Below are 16,105 nucleotides of genomic sequence, written 5' to 3'. Positions count from 1 at the left end.
ATTTTTGTGAGAAAATTAAATAGCTTAGACCAACGCTGCTCACTGAATCAGGACAGTGCTGAAGTAATTCAGTCTAATTGATATAAGGAATTAGACAAAGTCAATTGGTCAATCAAACCATCCATATACTACTTACAAGTTATTCTACTACAACCATTTCATCTCCCAAAGGAATGTTCAACAATAATTCCTGATGCCCAAAAATTGTCCAGCAAAATTCCAGAAGATTTGCCCATCCTATCATGAATATTATTCAAGCTTAGCATGATGTGCTCTATGTTGTCTTCCCTCGCTCTCTTCCAAGTCACAGCATGGAAACCTGAGTTCCATTGACTACTTAAATATAAAAACAAAAAGCTAAAAGCTACTGCGGATGCTGGAAATCCAAAACAAAAACAGAATTACCTGGAAAAACTCAGCAGGTCTGGCAGCATCGGTGGAGAAGAAATCAGTTAATGTTTCGAGTCTTCATGACCCTTCGGCAGAACTGAAGCATAGTTAGGAGAAAGGTGAAATATAAGCTGGTTTAAGGTGGGGGGGGCGGGGGGAGAGAGAAGTTGAGGGTGTGGTGATTGTGGAGATAAGCAAGCAGTGATGGGAGCAGATAATCAAAAGATGTCACAGACAGAAGGATCAAAGAGGTGTTGAAGGTGGTGATATTGTCTAAGAAAAGTGCTAATTAAGAATGGAAGACAGAACACTCAAGGTACAGCTCTAGTGGGGGTGGGGTGGAAAGACTAACAAAGTTTTAGTTTTAGATTTAAAAATAATGGAAATAGGTGGGAAAAGAAGAATCTATATAAATTATTGAAAAAAAAGGGAGGGGGGAGAAACGGGGTGGGGATGGGGGGAGGGGGAGTTTAAGATCTAAAGTTGTTGAATTCAATATTCAGCCCGGAAGGCTGTAAAGTGCCTAGTCGGAAGATAAGGTGCTGTTCCTCCAGTTTGCGTTGGGCTTCACTGGAACAATGCAGCAAGCCAAGGACAGACATGTGGGCAAGAGAACAGGGTGGAGTCTGTCCGCAAGAAAGACCCAAACCTCCCTGTCGCTTGCCATTTTAACACTCCACCCTGTTCTCTTGCCCACATGTCTGTCCTTGGCTTGCTGCATTGTTCCAGTGAAGCCCAACGCAAACTGGAGGAACAGCACCTCATCTTCCGACTAGGCACTTTACAGCCTTCCGGGCTGAATATTGAATTCAACAACTTTAGATCTTAAACTCCCCCTCCCCCCATCCCCACCCCGTTTCTCCCCCCTCCCTTTTTTTTCAATAATTTATATAGATTCTTCTTTTCCCACCTATTTCCATTATTTTTAAATCTAAAACTAAAACTTTGTTAGTCTTTCCACCCCACCCCCACTAGAGCTGTACCTTGAGTGTCCTGTCTTCCATTCTTAATTAGCACTTTTCTCAGACAATATCACCACCTTCAACACCTCTTTGATCCTTTTGTCTGTGACATCTTTTGATTATCTGCTCCTATCACTGCTTGCTTATCTCCACAATCACCACACCCTCAACTTCTCTCTCCCCCCGCCCCCCCACCTTAAACCAGCTTATATTTCTCCTTTCTCCTAACTATGCTTCAGTTCTGCCGAAGGGTCATGAAGACTCGAAACGTTAACTGATTTCTTCTCCACCGATGCTGCCAGACCTGCTGAGTTTTTCCAGGTAATTCTGTTTTTGTTTTCCATTGACTACTTGTTCAATTGTCTCAATCAATTGACACAGTATGAGGGAGGCATTGCTAATGCACTGAGTCATAGAGTAATCTGATTTAAATTCAAGGGCTGTAGGTGCCTGAAACTTACTTGAAGTAATTGATTAAACATAAAATAAATACTGCCCATTTCTCACACCCAGGAGTTGTAGAGGTATTAATGATCATCTTTTCTTGGTCATTAAACTGTCTGCATGATGATTATGGTTGAAATGATCCAGCAGGGAAATATACGTTTGTTCTCATCTGAATTTTTATACAAATCTGTCTAATTGCGCCAATAATGTATCCAAACGTCCCATTATTAGAGTAGCTCTTACTTGAGAGGTAGTTTATTGAGGCTTAAAATTATCTACTAACTGAAAGTTCAGAAAACAGTGCTTATAATGTAGATATCCCATGCATTTTTTTTCAAAAGAGCAACAATTTATTCATCCACTTATAACCATTTTGAGTGTGATTTTAGTTGGATCTGATAAAGGTTGCTATGTAATTAATTGGCTTACAAAAGGGAAGCTGATCTCTGGTAGAGAAGGGAGAATGGAATCAATAGATATCAGTTCAGTCCAATGTTATTGTGCCTGTTGACTAGTTATGGAGGAACTTTGCCTCTATTCAAGAAGTTCATAAGTGTTCTGCCTTTTTTAACAGAAGCTTTACTGGGAGAGAAAAAGGTTATGTTTGTTTTTATTTACAGATTCGAGATGATTTGTGTTTAGCCGTATTAGATGAAGGCAGAAATGAGGCAGAAGCCTGTTCAAACTGCAATACCGAATTCAATCACGAAGGTAAACATGAGCCATGTATAAACGTTTTACACTCTGAAACCCCTGCCAATTATTCTAATAACAGTTTATTCTTCAGATCCCAGTAAAGCAAAGGGGAGAATTTTATTTAAATTTACCTTGGTTTCCTGGGAGCAGGCAGCATCACGCTATCTACGTGGCCTGTGCGGCATTCTTCAATGATATCAATTTCTCCCCCATTAAATTTCTGTGTTGGTTTTAAATTTGCTTGTATCAATTAAGTGACATGAAATTGAATTTTTTTCTAGCTATAAGTTATATTTCAATGTAAAGATTTATTTTAGTTTAGATATGACAGCTTTTTCTTGTCTTGCAGTGTATTCAGTTTTTGCAGTTAGTGCAATGACTTATGACGAAATTGCAATCCGTTTCTGTACTCGGCAACTTACACATGGTATATTTCAACTCATTCTAGATCAATGGGATGATGACAATGACAATGAGGATGAGGATGATTTGTTTGAAACAGAATTCAGGCAATACAAGAGAGTTTATTACATGACAAAGATGGGTGTAGAAGTTGTTTCTGAGTGAGTGAATTTTGTTTCCCTCTGAACTTGTGCTTAATCACATGATATTCAATTAAGAATGAAAAAGGTTTCACAATCAGATGGTGCTGGTTTTGGGTTGAAAGGCTGCCCGTTTATTGGAGCACCGAGGTGTCTTGCGATAGCAGGACTGTACCATTTGTTAAATGGGGGTACAGAAAATGTCTGGGGAAGTGTTTTGAAAAATGAGCACGTGGGTTGATGCATTATTGATTCTGCAAAAGTGTGGTTTAGATCTCCTAGGAGAGGAGAGGGCAGGTAGCTGACTCCTTCCCCCAGGATTCTAGGAAAAACTTGATTCAAAGGGCTTAAATATACCCTTGAGCTACAAGCCCTGAAATTATGAGAATCTGTCGTCTGTGTGGTGCTATGATCTGGCTGCAGAAATGCAACAGAGAATCAGGCACACTGAAATTATTAAACTCTGCTTCCAGTGTGGAGAACTGGGTCAGAGGTCAAGGTATGTCTACCAAGAAACCAGAGCTGGTGTTGGTACTGACTTAATCTTGGGGTTGCTAGCCCAGTACCCTAAACAATGTTACAGTACACTTTGCACATATGGACATTAATTGAGAAAAGGGTTGAGCTTAACGTGAATGTTTGAATAGGCTACTGCCATTCACTGTTGAAGCTTGCATGTGAAGAATTGATACTTGGGCAAGATACTGGGGAGCATCCAACAGAGGGGGGGAAAAAACACGCATCTGTTGAAAAATCTGATTTAGATAATTGCATAAATTAGTGTCCCCACAAACCCGCCCCCCCCCCCCCACCCCCGTGACACCCACAACCCCCATCTCTTATTAGTTTAAAGTAGTTAGAGATGTTTATTATTTGGCAACATTTTCTAATTTTCTTTCTTCTTCGAATAGTGAATTTCTTGCCCAACAAGCCGAATGTTATGTTCAAGCAATACAATGGATTTTGCACTATTATTATCATGGTGTGCAGTCCTGGAGCTGGTAGGTTTTTGCATGGAGATAATTTGAGTAGAAATTTTATGACTGGCAGCACTACTTCATCTCTTTCTTACCTTTATTATTTCAAACATGACTATCCAATTTTGTTAAATATTTTCTAGGATTTAGAGATTTATTCTTGGATGGGGGATGAACCACTTAAATTTGTGCCAAAATATTAAATGAACACCAGACACTTGGACGAGTTTGCAAAGATTAGAGATTCTAATGAATGTTATGAACTGAAATTCATTTCACCGATCTTTTCATCTGAGCTCTTAATGAAAATTTGCTCACTGCCTTGTAATTGTTTCCAAGCCTGACAAAGATTGAAATGAGAAAAGGTGATTTGGCCCATTAAGTTCAATCTTTCCACACAGTTCATCTGCAACTAGTTCAATTATGGAATCCATATCCACATCACCTCTTTATTCTCATATTCTTTTGTGAATTAAATAGTTTTGCTAATATCTAATTTTCTTTATAACATGCCAATAGTGGGATTTTAACTCGTGGCCTTCTGACTTAGAGGTGATAGTGTTACTAAATGATCTAATATGCCCCTTGTTCGGTCAGATAACGTTGCAAATTAGAATGTGTTAATCAGTTACAGGCTTCAGCTCTGAAACACGCAACATTTCAACATTGTAATAACGCGATAACTGCATAATTTGACATACTGGTTTTAATATTTTAAACAATGAGATGGCATGGAAGGGTTTTAGTTTTATTTTGGCTTCAGGAGATAGTCATGCTATCTTGTTTCTGGGCACTTCACTCTAAATGTTAGGTATAAATTCTTCTATGCACCACGTAACTTGCTAACTTTTAAAAATAATATTCTGGGACTATGAAGTAAAAATCTTTCAGATTTTTCCCCCCCAAAGCTCTATGTGATATGACATGATGTCAAATCTTCTCTGCCTTTGTATGGTTAATATTGAAATGCAATGCTCATGGCCTAGCTTCTGCTTTGGGCTTGTTCCACCTAACTGTGGAAATGCAGAGAAAATGGTTATTGGGAGGACTAACTTCCATGGTGGCATGAAATTAAAATTGCATGGGTGGCTTTTTCACACCATTTTTATTTAAAGTTATTGGACAGCTATTTTCGAAATAATTTATTGCAACGTCGATGTGTACGTTTTCAAATTTACTGGATTATTTGCATTCCTGTTTCAATGTTGAATTTAAATTCAAATGACACCATAAAGGCAATGGGTTGGCGAGTTTATTTTTAAAAAAGTACTATTGTGCATTGTATGTGATCAAATGTTCTATTTCACTATTTAGGTACTATCCTTTTCATTATGCACCTTACCTATCAGACATCCGTAATATCAGCAAGTTGAAGATAGCATTTGGTATAGGGAGACCATTCAAGCCATTTGAGCAGCTTTTGGCTGTTCTGCCAGCAGCTAGTAAAGAGCTTCTACCCAACTGCTACCAGGTAAGTGGATTTTACTCTTCATGTCTAGAAGGTTTGCAAATTGATTACAATTCAACACTATTTTGCACAGTGTGGCTTCAGATGTTCCAGAGGAACCTTTGACATGGTCTTTGTTGCCAGACAACTCCAAGAAAAATGTTGAGAACAATACCAGGCATCGACTTGACCAAAGCATTTGACTCTGTAAATTGTGAGGTTGTGTGGATTGTGCTCCAAAGGTTAGAATGTCCAAGAAACTTCATCACAATCCTTTAATTACTTAATGATGATATGACTGCAAACTGCCTTGAGTGGGATATCTGAAACAGATGCCTTCAAAATCTGGACTGGGTCAAAAAAGGCTGTGTGATGCCCCTCATACTATTTGCAATCTACTGACAGTAGCTATTCACCTCATCAAAGATCAACTGCCTTCAGATGTCAGTTTTAAATACTGCCTAGATGGAAACCTCAGTCACCTTCATGCCAAAACTAAACTAACCTCCAGAGGTATACATAATCTACAATTTGCAGTTGACTGCAGTGTAGTTGCCTATTCTGCACTGGATTTGCAAACCATTCTTGATATCTCCAATTTTGCGTGCACCTGTCCTTGAATGTTGCCAAAACAAAACTCATAACAACCTGCGCCTGGTCAGCCAGATAATCCACCTCCCATATATGTTGAAGGACAGACTTTGGAATATGTTCAGCACATCCCATACCTTGGCAGTAACCTCTCTCAAAAGGGCACCATTGATGAGATCCAACACCATCTGCGCCAGCTGAGTTTTCTACAAACTAGAGCAGCAAGCATTTGTTATCAAGAGCCCCAGTGTACAGAACAGTTGTGTTTACCACATCCTGTACTGCAGTGAGACCTGGACTGTGTATCAGTGACACATAAGAGCACTAAAAAACTCTATCAGCAATACCCCTGCCACATCCTCCGACGGATGGAAGAACTAGTAAACAAGCACCAGTATACTTCTTGAAGCCAACTCCACAAGCATTCAGGCAAAATTCCTGCAAAATTAATTTTGATGGACCATACAGTCTGTCTGGATGGCCATAAACCACCTCCCCTGCCAGATCCTGTTTTCCCAACTCTCAAATGGCCAACGTTCCAGGGGAGGACAAGGAAAACACATCAAAGATGCTCAGAAGCTCTCCTTGAAGCATGGCGGCATTGACTTTAATGACTAGGAGGAGCTTGCTACCAATCGTTCAGAATGGCAACAACTTGTTCATTGAGCTGCATCATGTTTTGAGTCCCAGTGCCTCAATGATGAGACAGGGCGACAGCAGAAAAGGAAGTAAATCCTGCACTCCAGATCCCACTCCCGAGGATGTCCTACCCCATGTGCTCAAAACTCTGCGGGTGAAGATTCGACCTGTTCAGTCATATGACCCATGTCATAAATTCGCGACCCTGAGTAGATATCATCCTCGAATCGAGGGATAGCTTATGACTATTTTTCATTTATGTACAGAATACTGTTCAAGCATTTTATTCAATACTTAGTTCCTGACGCTATTTTGTGTGTGGCTTTTTCTCCATGTCTTCTCTTTCTGCCCATCTTCTCTTCCTGTCACTCCTCTCACCCCCACCTGTACTTATGTAAAAGATATATGCAAAGCTCACCTCCCTGGCTTCTTGCCAGGGATCACAGTAAAAGAGAATTTTGTATGTATGCAGGAAGGAAGGGAAAAATAACATAATATTGAAACTGCATCTTTCTTATGTTTGAGATGTATAATACAGCTGTGATTTCTATTCTTACATTCGAAGTTTTTAATGACTGAGGAAGAATCTCCAATCATAGAGTACTATCCTCCAGATTTCAAAACTGACCTTAATGGCAAGCAGCAGGAGTGGGAAGCTGTTGTTCTGATTCCATTTATTGATGAAGTGAGTATTTTTAAGTGTTATCACGTTGTTTCCCAAAGGGTAAAATTCTAACTTATTTTAATCCCTAAATCTGACAAATTTGTATGTAACTAATGTTGAGTTGTAATGGTTTTTCTTGTAGTTGAAAATATTAAAAGATTTTTCTTTGCTTCCAGAACAGTGCTTTACGTGATTGGAGTTTGTATTTCAATATGTACTTGTATATGATTTTTTTTTGCTTCAGATGACTTAGAAAATGTAATAACTTTTATAAACCTATGAAGTTTATTTATCTATTATCCCAATATAAACAACTTTCCCAAGTCTTCTCATAGCTTTGTTGACAATTTAGGTCTTGCTGTGCCTTTGGGCAGCCAAAACAACTTGTATTTGCATAGTGCCTTTAAAGTGGAAATGATGAGCTACTTTAATGAGAAGGGAGGAAATTAGATAAAGGATGAAGAAACAGATGTCTAAACATGATGAGACATTACCAAAATCTTTGTGAAAAATATTAGCTTTATTAAAGTTTTTAAAGGTGGAAGAAGTGGGAGAGGCAGAAGAACTGCAGGTGGAATGTCAGACAAAAGCTAGGGGCTCCTGAAAACGCAAACATCAATGTTGAGGCAAATGAAAGAGCGAATACCCAAAAGAGAAGTCTGAGAACTGAATGGTGCATAAGAAGATATAAGGCTGGAGAGGGAGCTAGAGGAAAGTGTAAGGTGAAACCTCAGAGGATGCAGGGTTGCTAAAGGAGAAGAAGTTGGTTAGGATGTTGGTATGGAGTTTAGAGGGTATACATGACTATTTTAAGTGGGAGATGGGAGGAATAAAAAATAATTAGGTGCTTGAAGGAGAAGTGAATGGAGAGGCAAAAGTAGCACGTGGTGATAAAAGCCACCAACACATCTGTTTTGATGAGAGAAGCCAGCTTTCTATCTGTGCCAGGATATTGATAGATTAATTAAAGTTTCTTATGCAATAGTAGCAGTACACTTCTTCAGAATCCAATCACTAATTGGACCCAGAACACATTTTGAGTAGGAGATAATAGATCTGAGACTGTTTACAACTCTGGTTCCTTAAGAGGTTATTTGCATGGAGAGAAGTATATTGAATGATGCCAGGATTACTCGAAGCAAACCCAGCAAGGTACATTGGTCTGTTTCCCCTCACCTCAAATATATGCACACGGAGAGGAATTGACTGTAGAATCTCGAAGAAAATCTCAAGACAGCAGACTTCTGCTGTGGACTGGAAGATGATCTCTCACATCTCTACGTGCAGTATAACTGCACCCATGTCTGTCCGACCATAGCAAATGCAAACTAATGTAAGTGTATTTCGAAACCATTTTGCAACTGACATCACTGCAGTGTTTAAGGAGGCAGCTCAAGTTCTTTTCAGAGCATGCGGGAAATCAGCCCTTCCCTTTGGAGTTTATAATAGACATTTTCATCTGGGGTATGGTAGCATAGTGGTTATGTTACTGTACTGCTAATTTGAAGGCCTAGATTAATGATCCAGAGACATGAGAAATTACAGGATTGTCGTATAGACTCATCTGATGCACTGATGTTCTTTAAGGAAGGAAATCTGCCATCCTTGCCCAACCCCCCCCTAATATGTGACTCCAGGCTCCCTCAGAAATGGCCGAGCAAGCCACTCAGTTACATTCAAGAAAGCAGCTTACCATCACCTTCTCAAGGGTAATCAGGGGCGGGGAGTAAATGCTGGCCTTGTTAATACTGCCTGCATCCCATTAATGAATGAAGAAAACTCCATAACTCTGTCTACTATTATCATTTCATGTATCACTTCATCCATTTGTAAGTGTGTAAGAAAACCAAATATTTTGTAACTTTTTTTTAGAAACGATTACTGGCAGCCATGGAACCATGTAATAGAGATCTTTCAGAGGAGGAGAGAGAGCGCAATAGACACAGTGGGTGTGTCTTATTTAGGTGGGATAAAGAAATTGAATTTAAATATCCATCACCGTGGCCAGAAAAATTTCCAGATCTGGAGCAGTGTCATGCAAGGTAGAGACTTTACATAGTATCAAGTTTTATGTTGTTTCCTGAAGGATTGTTCTATGGATTAAATTACTGCTATTACTATGTTTGTCATTTTCTTTCAGAAATGAAGAGATTCCCATGGATGCTTGGAGAGTAGATCTCAGTTTCACTATAAAACACGTCACTGATAAGGGTTCTTTGTACTTCCGTGGGTTTCCAACTCTGAAGCATATTAAACATAAGGCAAGTTTCCCCTGTGACGGGAAGTTTCGATTAGTTGCACAATTCTTTACTGCAGTTGTCTTTGTGAATTAGAGTCAGCAATGTTTTACACATGAAACAGATTGTTGCAGGCATGCAGAGAATGCAACAGAAATTCAACATTTGAAAGACAAGTAACTGTACGACCATCTTGTACTTGATTGCAGGTTGTTTCCCTGGCCCCTTTCTGCTTAATCTACTTGTAGCCACTCTGCTTTCAGACTTAGTGGAACATGAATATATGTGTATTTTTTTTTCACCTAAATAGTTCTCCTACTCTTGGCAGAGCATTTATTGTTTTGGAGTGGACTTGGAACGTGTGTATCTACACAACTGGGTCCTGTGTGAGGATTATTACTTTGTAATTGGGAGTTTATGCATTGTCAGTTAAAATCAACCACAGGTCTGATCTAGACTGCACTTGAAGTTACAGTGCAGTACTAAGGTTAGCTCGATGACCAGATATTTTGGGGGTGGGAGGGTGAAGTGGATGATGCACATCAATGGAAACCTAACACTATAGTTATTATAGTTACTGTTATTAACAGTCTTCAGACCAAACTATTAAGGAATCTACAAAAGTAGATTTTCTGTTTGTCTGATATGGGGGTATCTCGCTCCATTTGTAAATGAGCTTCGATGCGGACAAAGAGATCTCCAAGTATGTACAAGGCATGATGAAGTTTAACCAGCTAAAGCTACATGACTTACTGTGCAGAATACTGATATCTTACTCCTTGTCAAGCTAGACATATATTTATTATAGATTAAATTTGAAAGTTATATGGAACTGAATAAAAAGTATTATACTTCTTAGTGATAGTTGTGCACTCGTTTCCATGGGTGAAACAAGGTGGCTGGGCATGCAAACGATGCCCTGAGCACTGTGGATCTGTTTGCCTTGGGAAGCTGAGTGTAGAATTACTTAGAGTAATTGTATGTTGCAGCACTTCAACCCCACTTACCTTTCAGCAGGTTAGCACTAGTTACTCAAAGGTGTAATGTTACAGTACATAGATACAGACAGTAATAGTGTGGACAAGTTCATGGAATGCATTCAGGGTCACTTACTAGATCAGTATGTCAAGGAGCCAGGTGGGGATAGGCTATTTTATATCTAGTATTATGTAATAAGACAGTGTTAACAACAACCTTAGCTAAGGATCTCATTGGCAAGAGTGATCACATTATGATAGAATTTTACATTGAGTTTGAAAGTCATTTAGTTGAATCTGAAGCTATGGTTTTAAATCAGAAAAAAGAAAACTGCATGAGTATGGGGCAAGTTGGCTCACGTAGATTGGACAATTTGATTAAAAGATATGTTGGTCAACAAACAATGGAAAACATTTAAAGAAATGATTCATAATTCTCAATGAACGTACATTCCCTTAAGAAATAAAAAACCCATGGGAAACATGACCTAACTCTGACAGATGAGAAGTTAGAGGTAGCATTAGATTAGAAAAAGAGGCTTATTATGTTGCCAAAAAGAGTAATAAGCCGGAGTATTGGGAGGATCTTAGAATTCAGCAGAGGCTCACCAAGAAATTGGTAGAGAGAAGATAAAACAGAAGATAGCACAAGACATAAAAACAGATTGTAAAAGCCTCTATATAGGTATGAAAAGGAAGAGATTAACAAAAGTGAATGTGATGGGTCTCAGAAGCACAAGCAAGAAAAATTACAATGGGGAAATAGTGGAGACATTTAATACTTTATTTGTCTTCATAATAGAAGACACAACATTCTGTAAATACTGGGGAACCAAAGTTCTCGGGAGAGTTAAGAACTTAAAGAAATAGTGCTAGAGAAGGTAATGGATCTAAAAACTGAATCCCTCGAAATTGATGGCTTATATCCTAGCATTTTAAAAGCAGTGGCTGCAGAGATCGTGGATCCAGTGGTTTTGATCTTCCAGAATTCCCTAGATTCTAGAACAGACCCCGTGATTTGGAAGGCAGCAAACATAGCCCTGCTATTCAAGAATGGGAGAGAGAAAACTGAAAGCTATGGACCAGTTAGCCTGAAATAAATAGTAGGGTAAATCCTAAAATCTGTTTTTATGGGCATGATAACAGAGCACTTAGAAAATATGATTGCGCAGAATCAACACCAGATTTATGAAAGAGAAATCATTTTTAATAAATCTGTTAGGTTTTTTTGCAGTTGTGATTAGAGGGTAAATAAGGGAGAACCGGTGTATGTAATATATTTGGATTTTCAAAAAGCACTCCAACGTTGCCACACAAGAGGTTATTATACAGAATTAGAGTTCATGGGATTGGGGGTAATATAGCATGTGTTGAGGTTTAGTTAATAGACAGGAAGCAGAGTAGGAATAAACTGGTCATTTTTGAGATGGCAGGGTGTAACAAGTGGAGTGTTACAAGGATCGCTGCTTGGGCCTCAGCTAATACAGTCTATATCAATGAATTATTTGTAACATATCCAAGTTTGCTGAGGATGCTGTTAGGTGGGAAAGTGAACTTTGAGGATGACGTAAAGAGGCTGCAAAGAGATATAGGTTCGGTGAATGGGAAAAGCCATGGCAAATTAAATACAATGTGGAGAAGTGTGAAGTATTACACTTAGATAAGTAAAATAGAAAAACAGAACATGTTTGAAATGGTGAGGAACTGGGAAATGTTGGTATTCAGAGGAATCTGGGTGCCCTTGTACACAAAACACAAAGTTGGCATGCATGTATAGCAAGTAATTAGGAAAGCAAAAGTTAAGTTAGCCTTAATACTTACACTCCAACCCCTTTGTAATATAGAAGTCTTACTGCAATTGTATAGCGAGTACTGTATGCAGTTTTAGTTGCCTTACTTAAGCAAGGATATACATGCCTTTAAAGAGAGTGCAACAAAGGTTCACTGGAGGATTCCTGGGATGAGGAGATTGTTCTGTGAGGAAATATTGATGGATTTGTCCTGCATTTCCTGGAGTTTAGAAGAATGAGAAGAGATCTCATTGAAGCATATAGAATTCTGAGAAGGTTTGACGGGGTGGATGCTGGAAGGATGTTTCCTGTGGCTAGGGAGTATAGGACCAGGAGTCATAAACTCAGAATAAGGAGTTGTCCATTTCGGATTGGGGTGAGAAATTTCTTTAAAGTTGTGAACTTCTTGGTCCTAGAGTATATTCAAGACAAATTCAGATTCTTAATTCTAAGAGAATCGAGCGATATGGGGATCGGGTGGGAAAGGGGAGTTGAGGTTGAAGATCAGCCGTGATCTTATAGAATGGTGAATCAGGCTTGAAGGGCTGAATGGCCTACTTCTATTTAAGAAGAATGGATGATAGGATTTGGGCTGGTTAGGAGTGTAGCTATAAAAAAAATATTTTTTTCCTGATAGCCCCTAAACTTGATTACCTGTCCTAATTCCACGCACTGCTGGCTTATGGTGCTGGATGTCGACAAGGCTGCAGCTATTGTGTGGTACCAAGTGCTACTGACACAAAGTAAAAAACAGAGTAAAAAGAAGTGAGCTTTTCTTTTGCACCTTGTGTTTCCTTTAATACAAATCTGTATGAATGAAATGCATGTTTTAAATTTTTGTTCTTGCAGTTCTACTTGGGGAAGAGTGGAGTGCAAATCTTTCAACAGCCAAGCCGTGGAGAGAATATGCTTTTGGAACTATTGCCCAAAGAAGAGGAGGAAGTATGTACTAGATCATAGAGAGGGTAGTAAAACTGGAATATAACTTGAATTATGTTAATTTTTAATTTTTAAAATAATTTTCCAGAGGAGCATTAAAATTGAAAACAACATTTTGCTTGACTTGCAAACATTTTGAATCAGGTTTTCAGAAACAATTGCTGTCATTTAAATAATATTGCTCACAATTAAAAATTAAATGTGAATTCATTCACCTGCTTTACTCCTAAGCTAACCTTTGCAAGATTAGCTTTGATCTTCCTGAATTCAAAAGTGTGTGTATATGTTTTTGTCAGATTTCAGGAATCTCTCTTTGAGTTTTTGCACCATGCTACGAATAAGGGTTATTCTTTCTTTCACTAGTGAAATATGTGAAATTATTGAAAGGGGGCAATCCTTCATTTAAAAGCCACGTATTTAAGGCTAATTTATAAATGCCTCCTTTTCAGAACGTGGATGATGTTGCGAATAATGAACTGGGATGGCCTGTTTTTTTGAATTGGCCTCATCTTGAGGAAGCTCGAGTTGTTGCAGTGTCAAATCAAGAAATGAAGTAAGTATTGAAGAACATGATTTGAGCTGCAATTTGGACATCAACACAGGATAGTGCATTTAATATTGCAGATGAACTTCTATTTTGGTATTTGCAATTTTGAATTTTGCACCATAGAATTCCCCCAGAACTATATATTCTTTTCTTCCATCCAAAAGTCTATATTCGTTACTGATGGGGTTAAGTGTTGATTGTGTACAGTTGGCCATTCTGTAGGTAGATAGGCACATTCTTGGTCATGATTCTTGGTATTTGTTTTTAAACCTTGCCATTTGGCACAAAGTCAAGCAGAATGTAGATTTCATGGCAAAGTCTCATCTATCGTAGTTTTGTGCATTTGCTAGTCACTAATATTGAGTGATATTAACTCCTGGAGTAGAACATTCGACCATCCTGGGGAGGAAGCAAACAATTTCTTGTTTGTTTTTGTTCTGTACTCAACTTTGCTACCCCAAAGCTTTGTCACAGGAAAACCAAGCTAATATGTTGGTTCTCCCAATTGTATTTTGTTAAAACCAATTCCCTTATTTTGACCCAAAAGCATTGTGGATGCTGGAGATCTAAAATGAAAACACAAAATGCTGGAAATGCGCTACAGATCAGGCACCATCTGTGAAGAGAGAAAGAGTTGACATTTCAGGTTGTTCTGATGAAAGGTCATGACCTAAAACATTAAAACACTGTTTCACTCACCACAGATGCTGCCAGACCATCTGATTTATTTCCAGCATTTTCTGTTTTCGATTCTTTATTTTGATGAAAAGTTGATCTAACTTTTTGGAACTTTATGATTCTGCCACAAGGGTAAGAGAGCCAGTTCAGATTCCGCAGCACTGCCAGAAAACCACTGAGTTTTCCTGGGAGTTGTTTTCTGGTGTTCCATATACTCTTCTGTGACGGCCTCAATTCAGTAGCTTTCATTATTAAGGGTGACAATTTCCTGACATCATGTGGCAGATTGATGACATACGCATTATTCTAGTGCAGTGTTTCATGAAATTATACTAGCTTTTATGTCACATGAAAATTTCTTGGGCAGTTTGTGCCAGTTCACTGAAATCATCGACAACCCTCTTTCAAAGCCGTGCTGGTGACAGTTTTTATTGTATTTGTGCTAGTTTACTTGTCAGTTGGGGCAGTGTTGTGACATAAGGCTGTCATGAAGCTATTAATGTATATAACATTATTGGAAATTATTTTTTTTAAAATAGCGGTTTAGTCTGTGCGTGTGTCTTAATTGGATTAAAGCCAGTTAGTCTGGGTGCTTTGTATACTAGTTTTGAGATATAAGAGAGGTAGAGTGTATTTGCATTTTCTTGAAAAGAGCATTCAAGAAGGGGAGTGAAATCTGGCACCTAGCTAGCAGAGACCATGCAATGTTTATATTACTAATAAAATTGGTACTAAGAAAGGGGTTTTATTGTTAGAAGAGGTGGAGTTCAAAGGGGCTGGTGATACAATGAGAATTTATATTCAGTGAGATATGCCTGGTATAACTGATAGAGTTTTGTGTGCACAGGGCAGGGGCAAGAGTTTTGTGTGTGCAGGGCAGGGCAATGTAAGATCAAAGCCTGTAAGCCTACCACTGTGTCTGCAAAGGAACCAAAGTGAAAGGAACCTCATTTTGAATTTGTAAGGTGAAAATGCTTTGCCCGGTGTAACCTTAAAGCCTATAGGTTGTTGTTGTCTTAATGGAGATTAGTTTGTGAATTCCTTAAAAGTTTCGATAGTAGTAATTTGTAGCCATGTGTATAAATTTAACTTTTATAAATTAATAAATGTCTCATATAGTTTGATATAAAACCTCTCGAGAACTGGCGGTCTGATTCCTGAATTTAGAGTTACATCTCGCCCTATATTTTAAAGAAGTATGTTTATGACAGTGTTTAAAGTTTCCCTCTGGGATTTTTACATAACTCAGCTTTATCAACTGCTGTGTCATAACAAAGGCAGAATTTGGCTCAATTGATTACAAAGTCAGTTCTGGGCACAGGAAACAGTGTTAAACCTGGAAGCTGAAGAATTTTTGAAAGCAGTGACTGTATTATAACCAGTTGTTTTCTTAAGAATTGTTACCCAATAGAGACTGTGTCAAACCATAACTTAAACTGTAACAGTGTAATTGATGTCAATTACATTGTTAAGGGAAACAGGTGTTAGGTATTTGGACACACGTAAATAGGGGATAGTTGGGACACTGGATGTAAGTGAAGAGTGTTGACACTGAACAAAGTCAATAAACTCTGTCTGCAAG

At 38.5% G+C, this 16,105-nt stretch overlaps 1 protein-coding gene across 7 annotated transcripts in view; it reads left to right on the top strand.

Moving 5' to 3' along the window:
* xrn1 (5'-3' exoribonuclease 1) overlaps nucleotides 1-16,105 on the top strand; it is a 98,744-nt gene that overhangs the window by 36,125 nt on the left and 46,514 nt on the right. For all 7 annotated transcript variants that reach the window (XM_078564194.1, XM_078564199.1, XM_078564198.1 and 4 more), the window contains exons 11-19: nucleotides 2,420-2,510; nucleotides 2,944-3,058; nucleotides 3,949-4,038; nucleotides 5,329-5,485; nucleotides 7,257-7,376; nucleotides 9,228-9,397; nucleotides 9,496-9,616; nucleotides 13,209-13,301; nucleotides 13,748-13,851. In XM_078564194.1, the coding sequence (XP_078420320.1) occupies nucleotides 2,420-2,510; nucleotides 2,944-3,058; nucleotides 3,949-4,038; nucleotides 5,329-5,485; nucleotides 7,257-7,376; nucleotides 9,228-9,397; nucleotides 9,496-9,616; nucleotides 13,209-13,301; nucleotides 13,748-13,851 (1,061 nt within the window). The remainder of the gene's footprint in view (nucleotides 1-2,419; nucleotides 2,511-2,943; nucleotides 3,059-3,948; nucleotides 4,039-5,328; nucleotides 5,486-7,256; nucleotides 7,377-9,227; nucleotides 9,398-9,495; nucleotides 9,617-13,208; nucleotides 13,302-13,747; nucleotides 13,852-16,105) is intronic.

This window comes from Cetorhinus maximus, chromosome 19, assembly GCF_964194155.1.
Source record: "Cetorhinus maximus chromosome 19, sCetMax3.hap1.1, whole genome shotgun sequence".
Classification (NCBI taxonomy): domain Eukaryota; kingdom Metazoa; phylum Chordata; class Chondrichthyes; order Lamniformes; family Cetorhinidae; genus Cetorhinus; species Cetorhinus maximus.
This window is presented reverse-complemented; position numbering and strand designations above follow the sequence as displayed.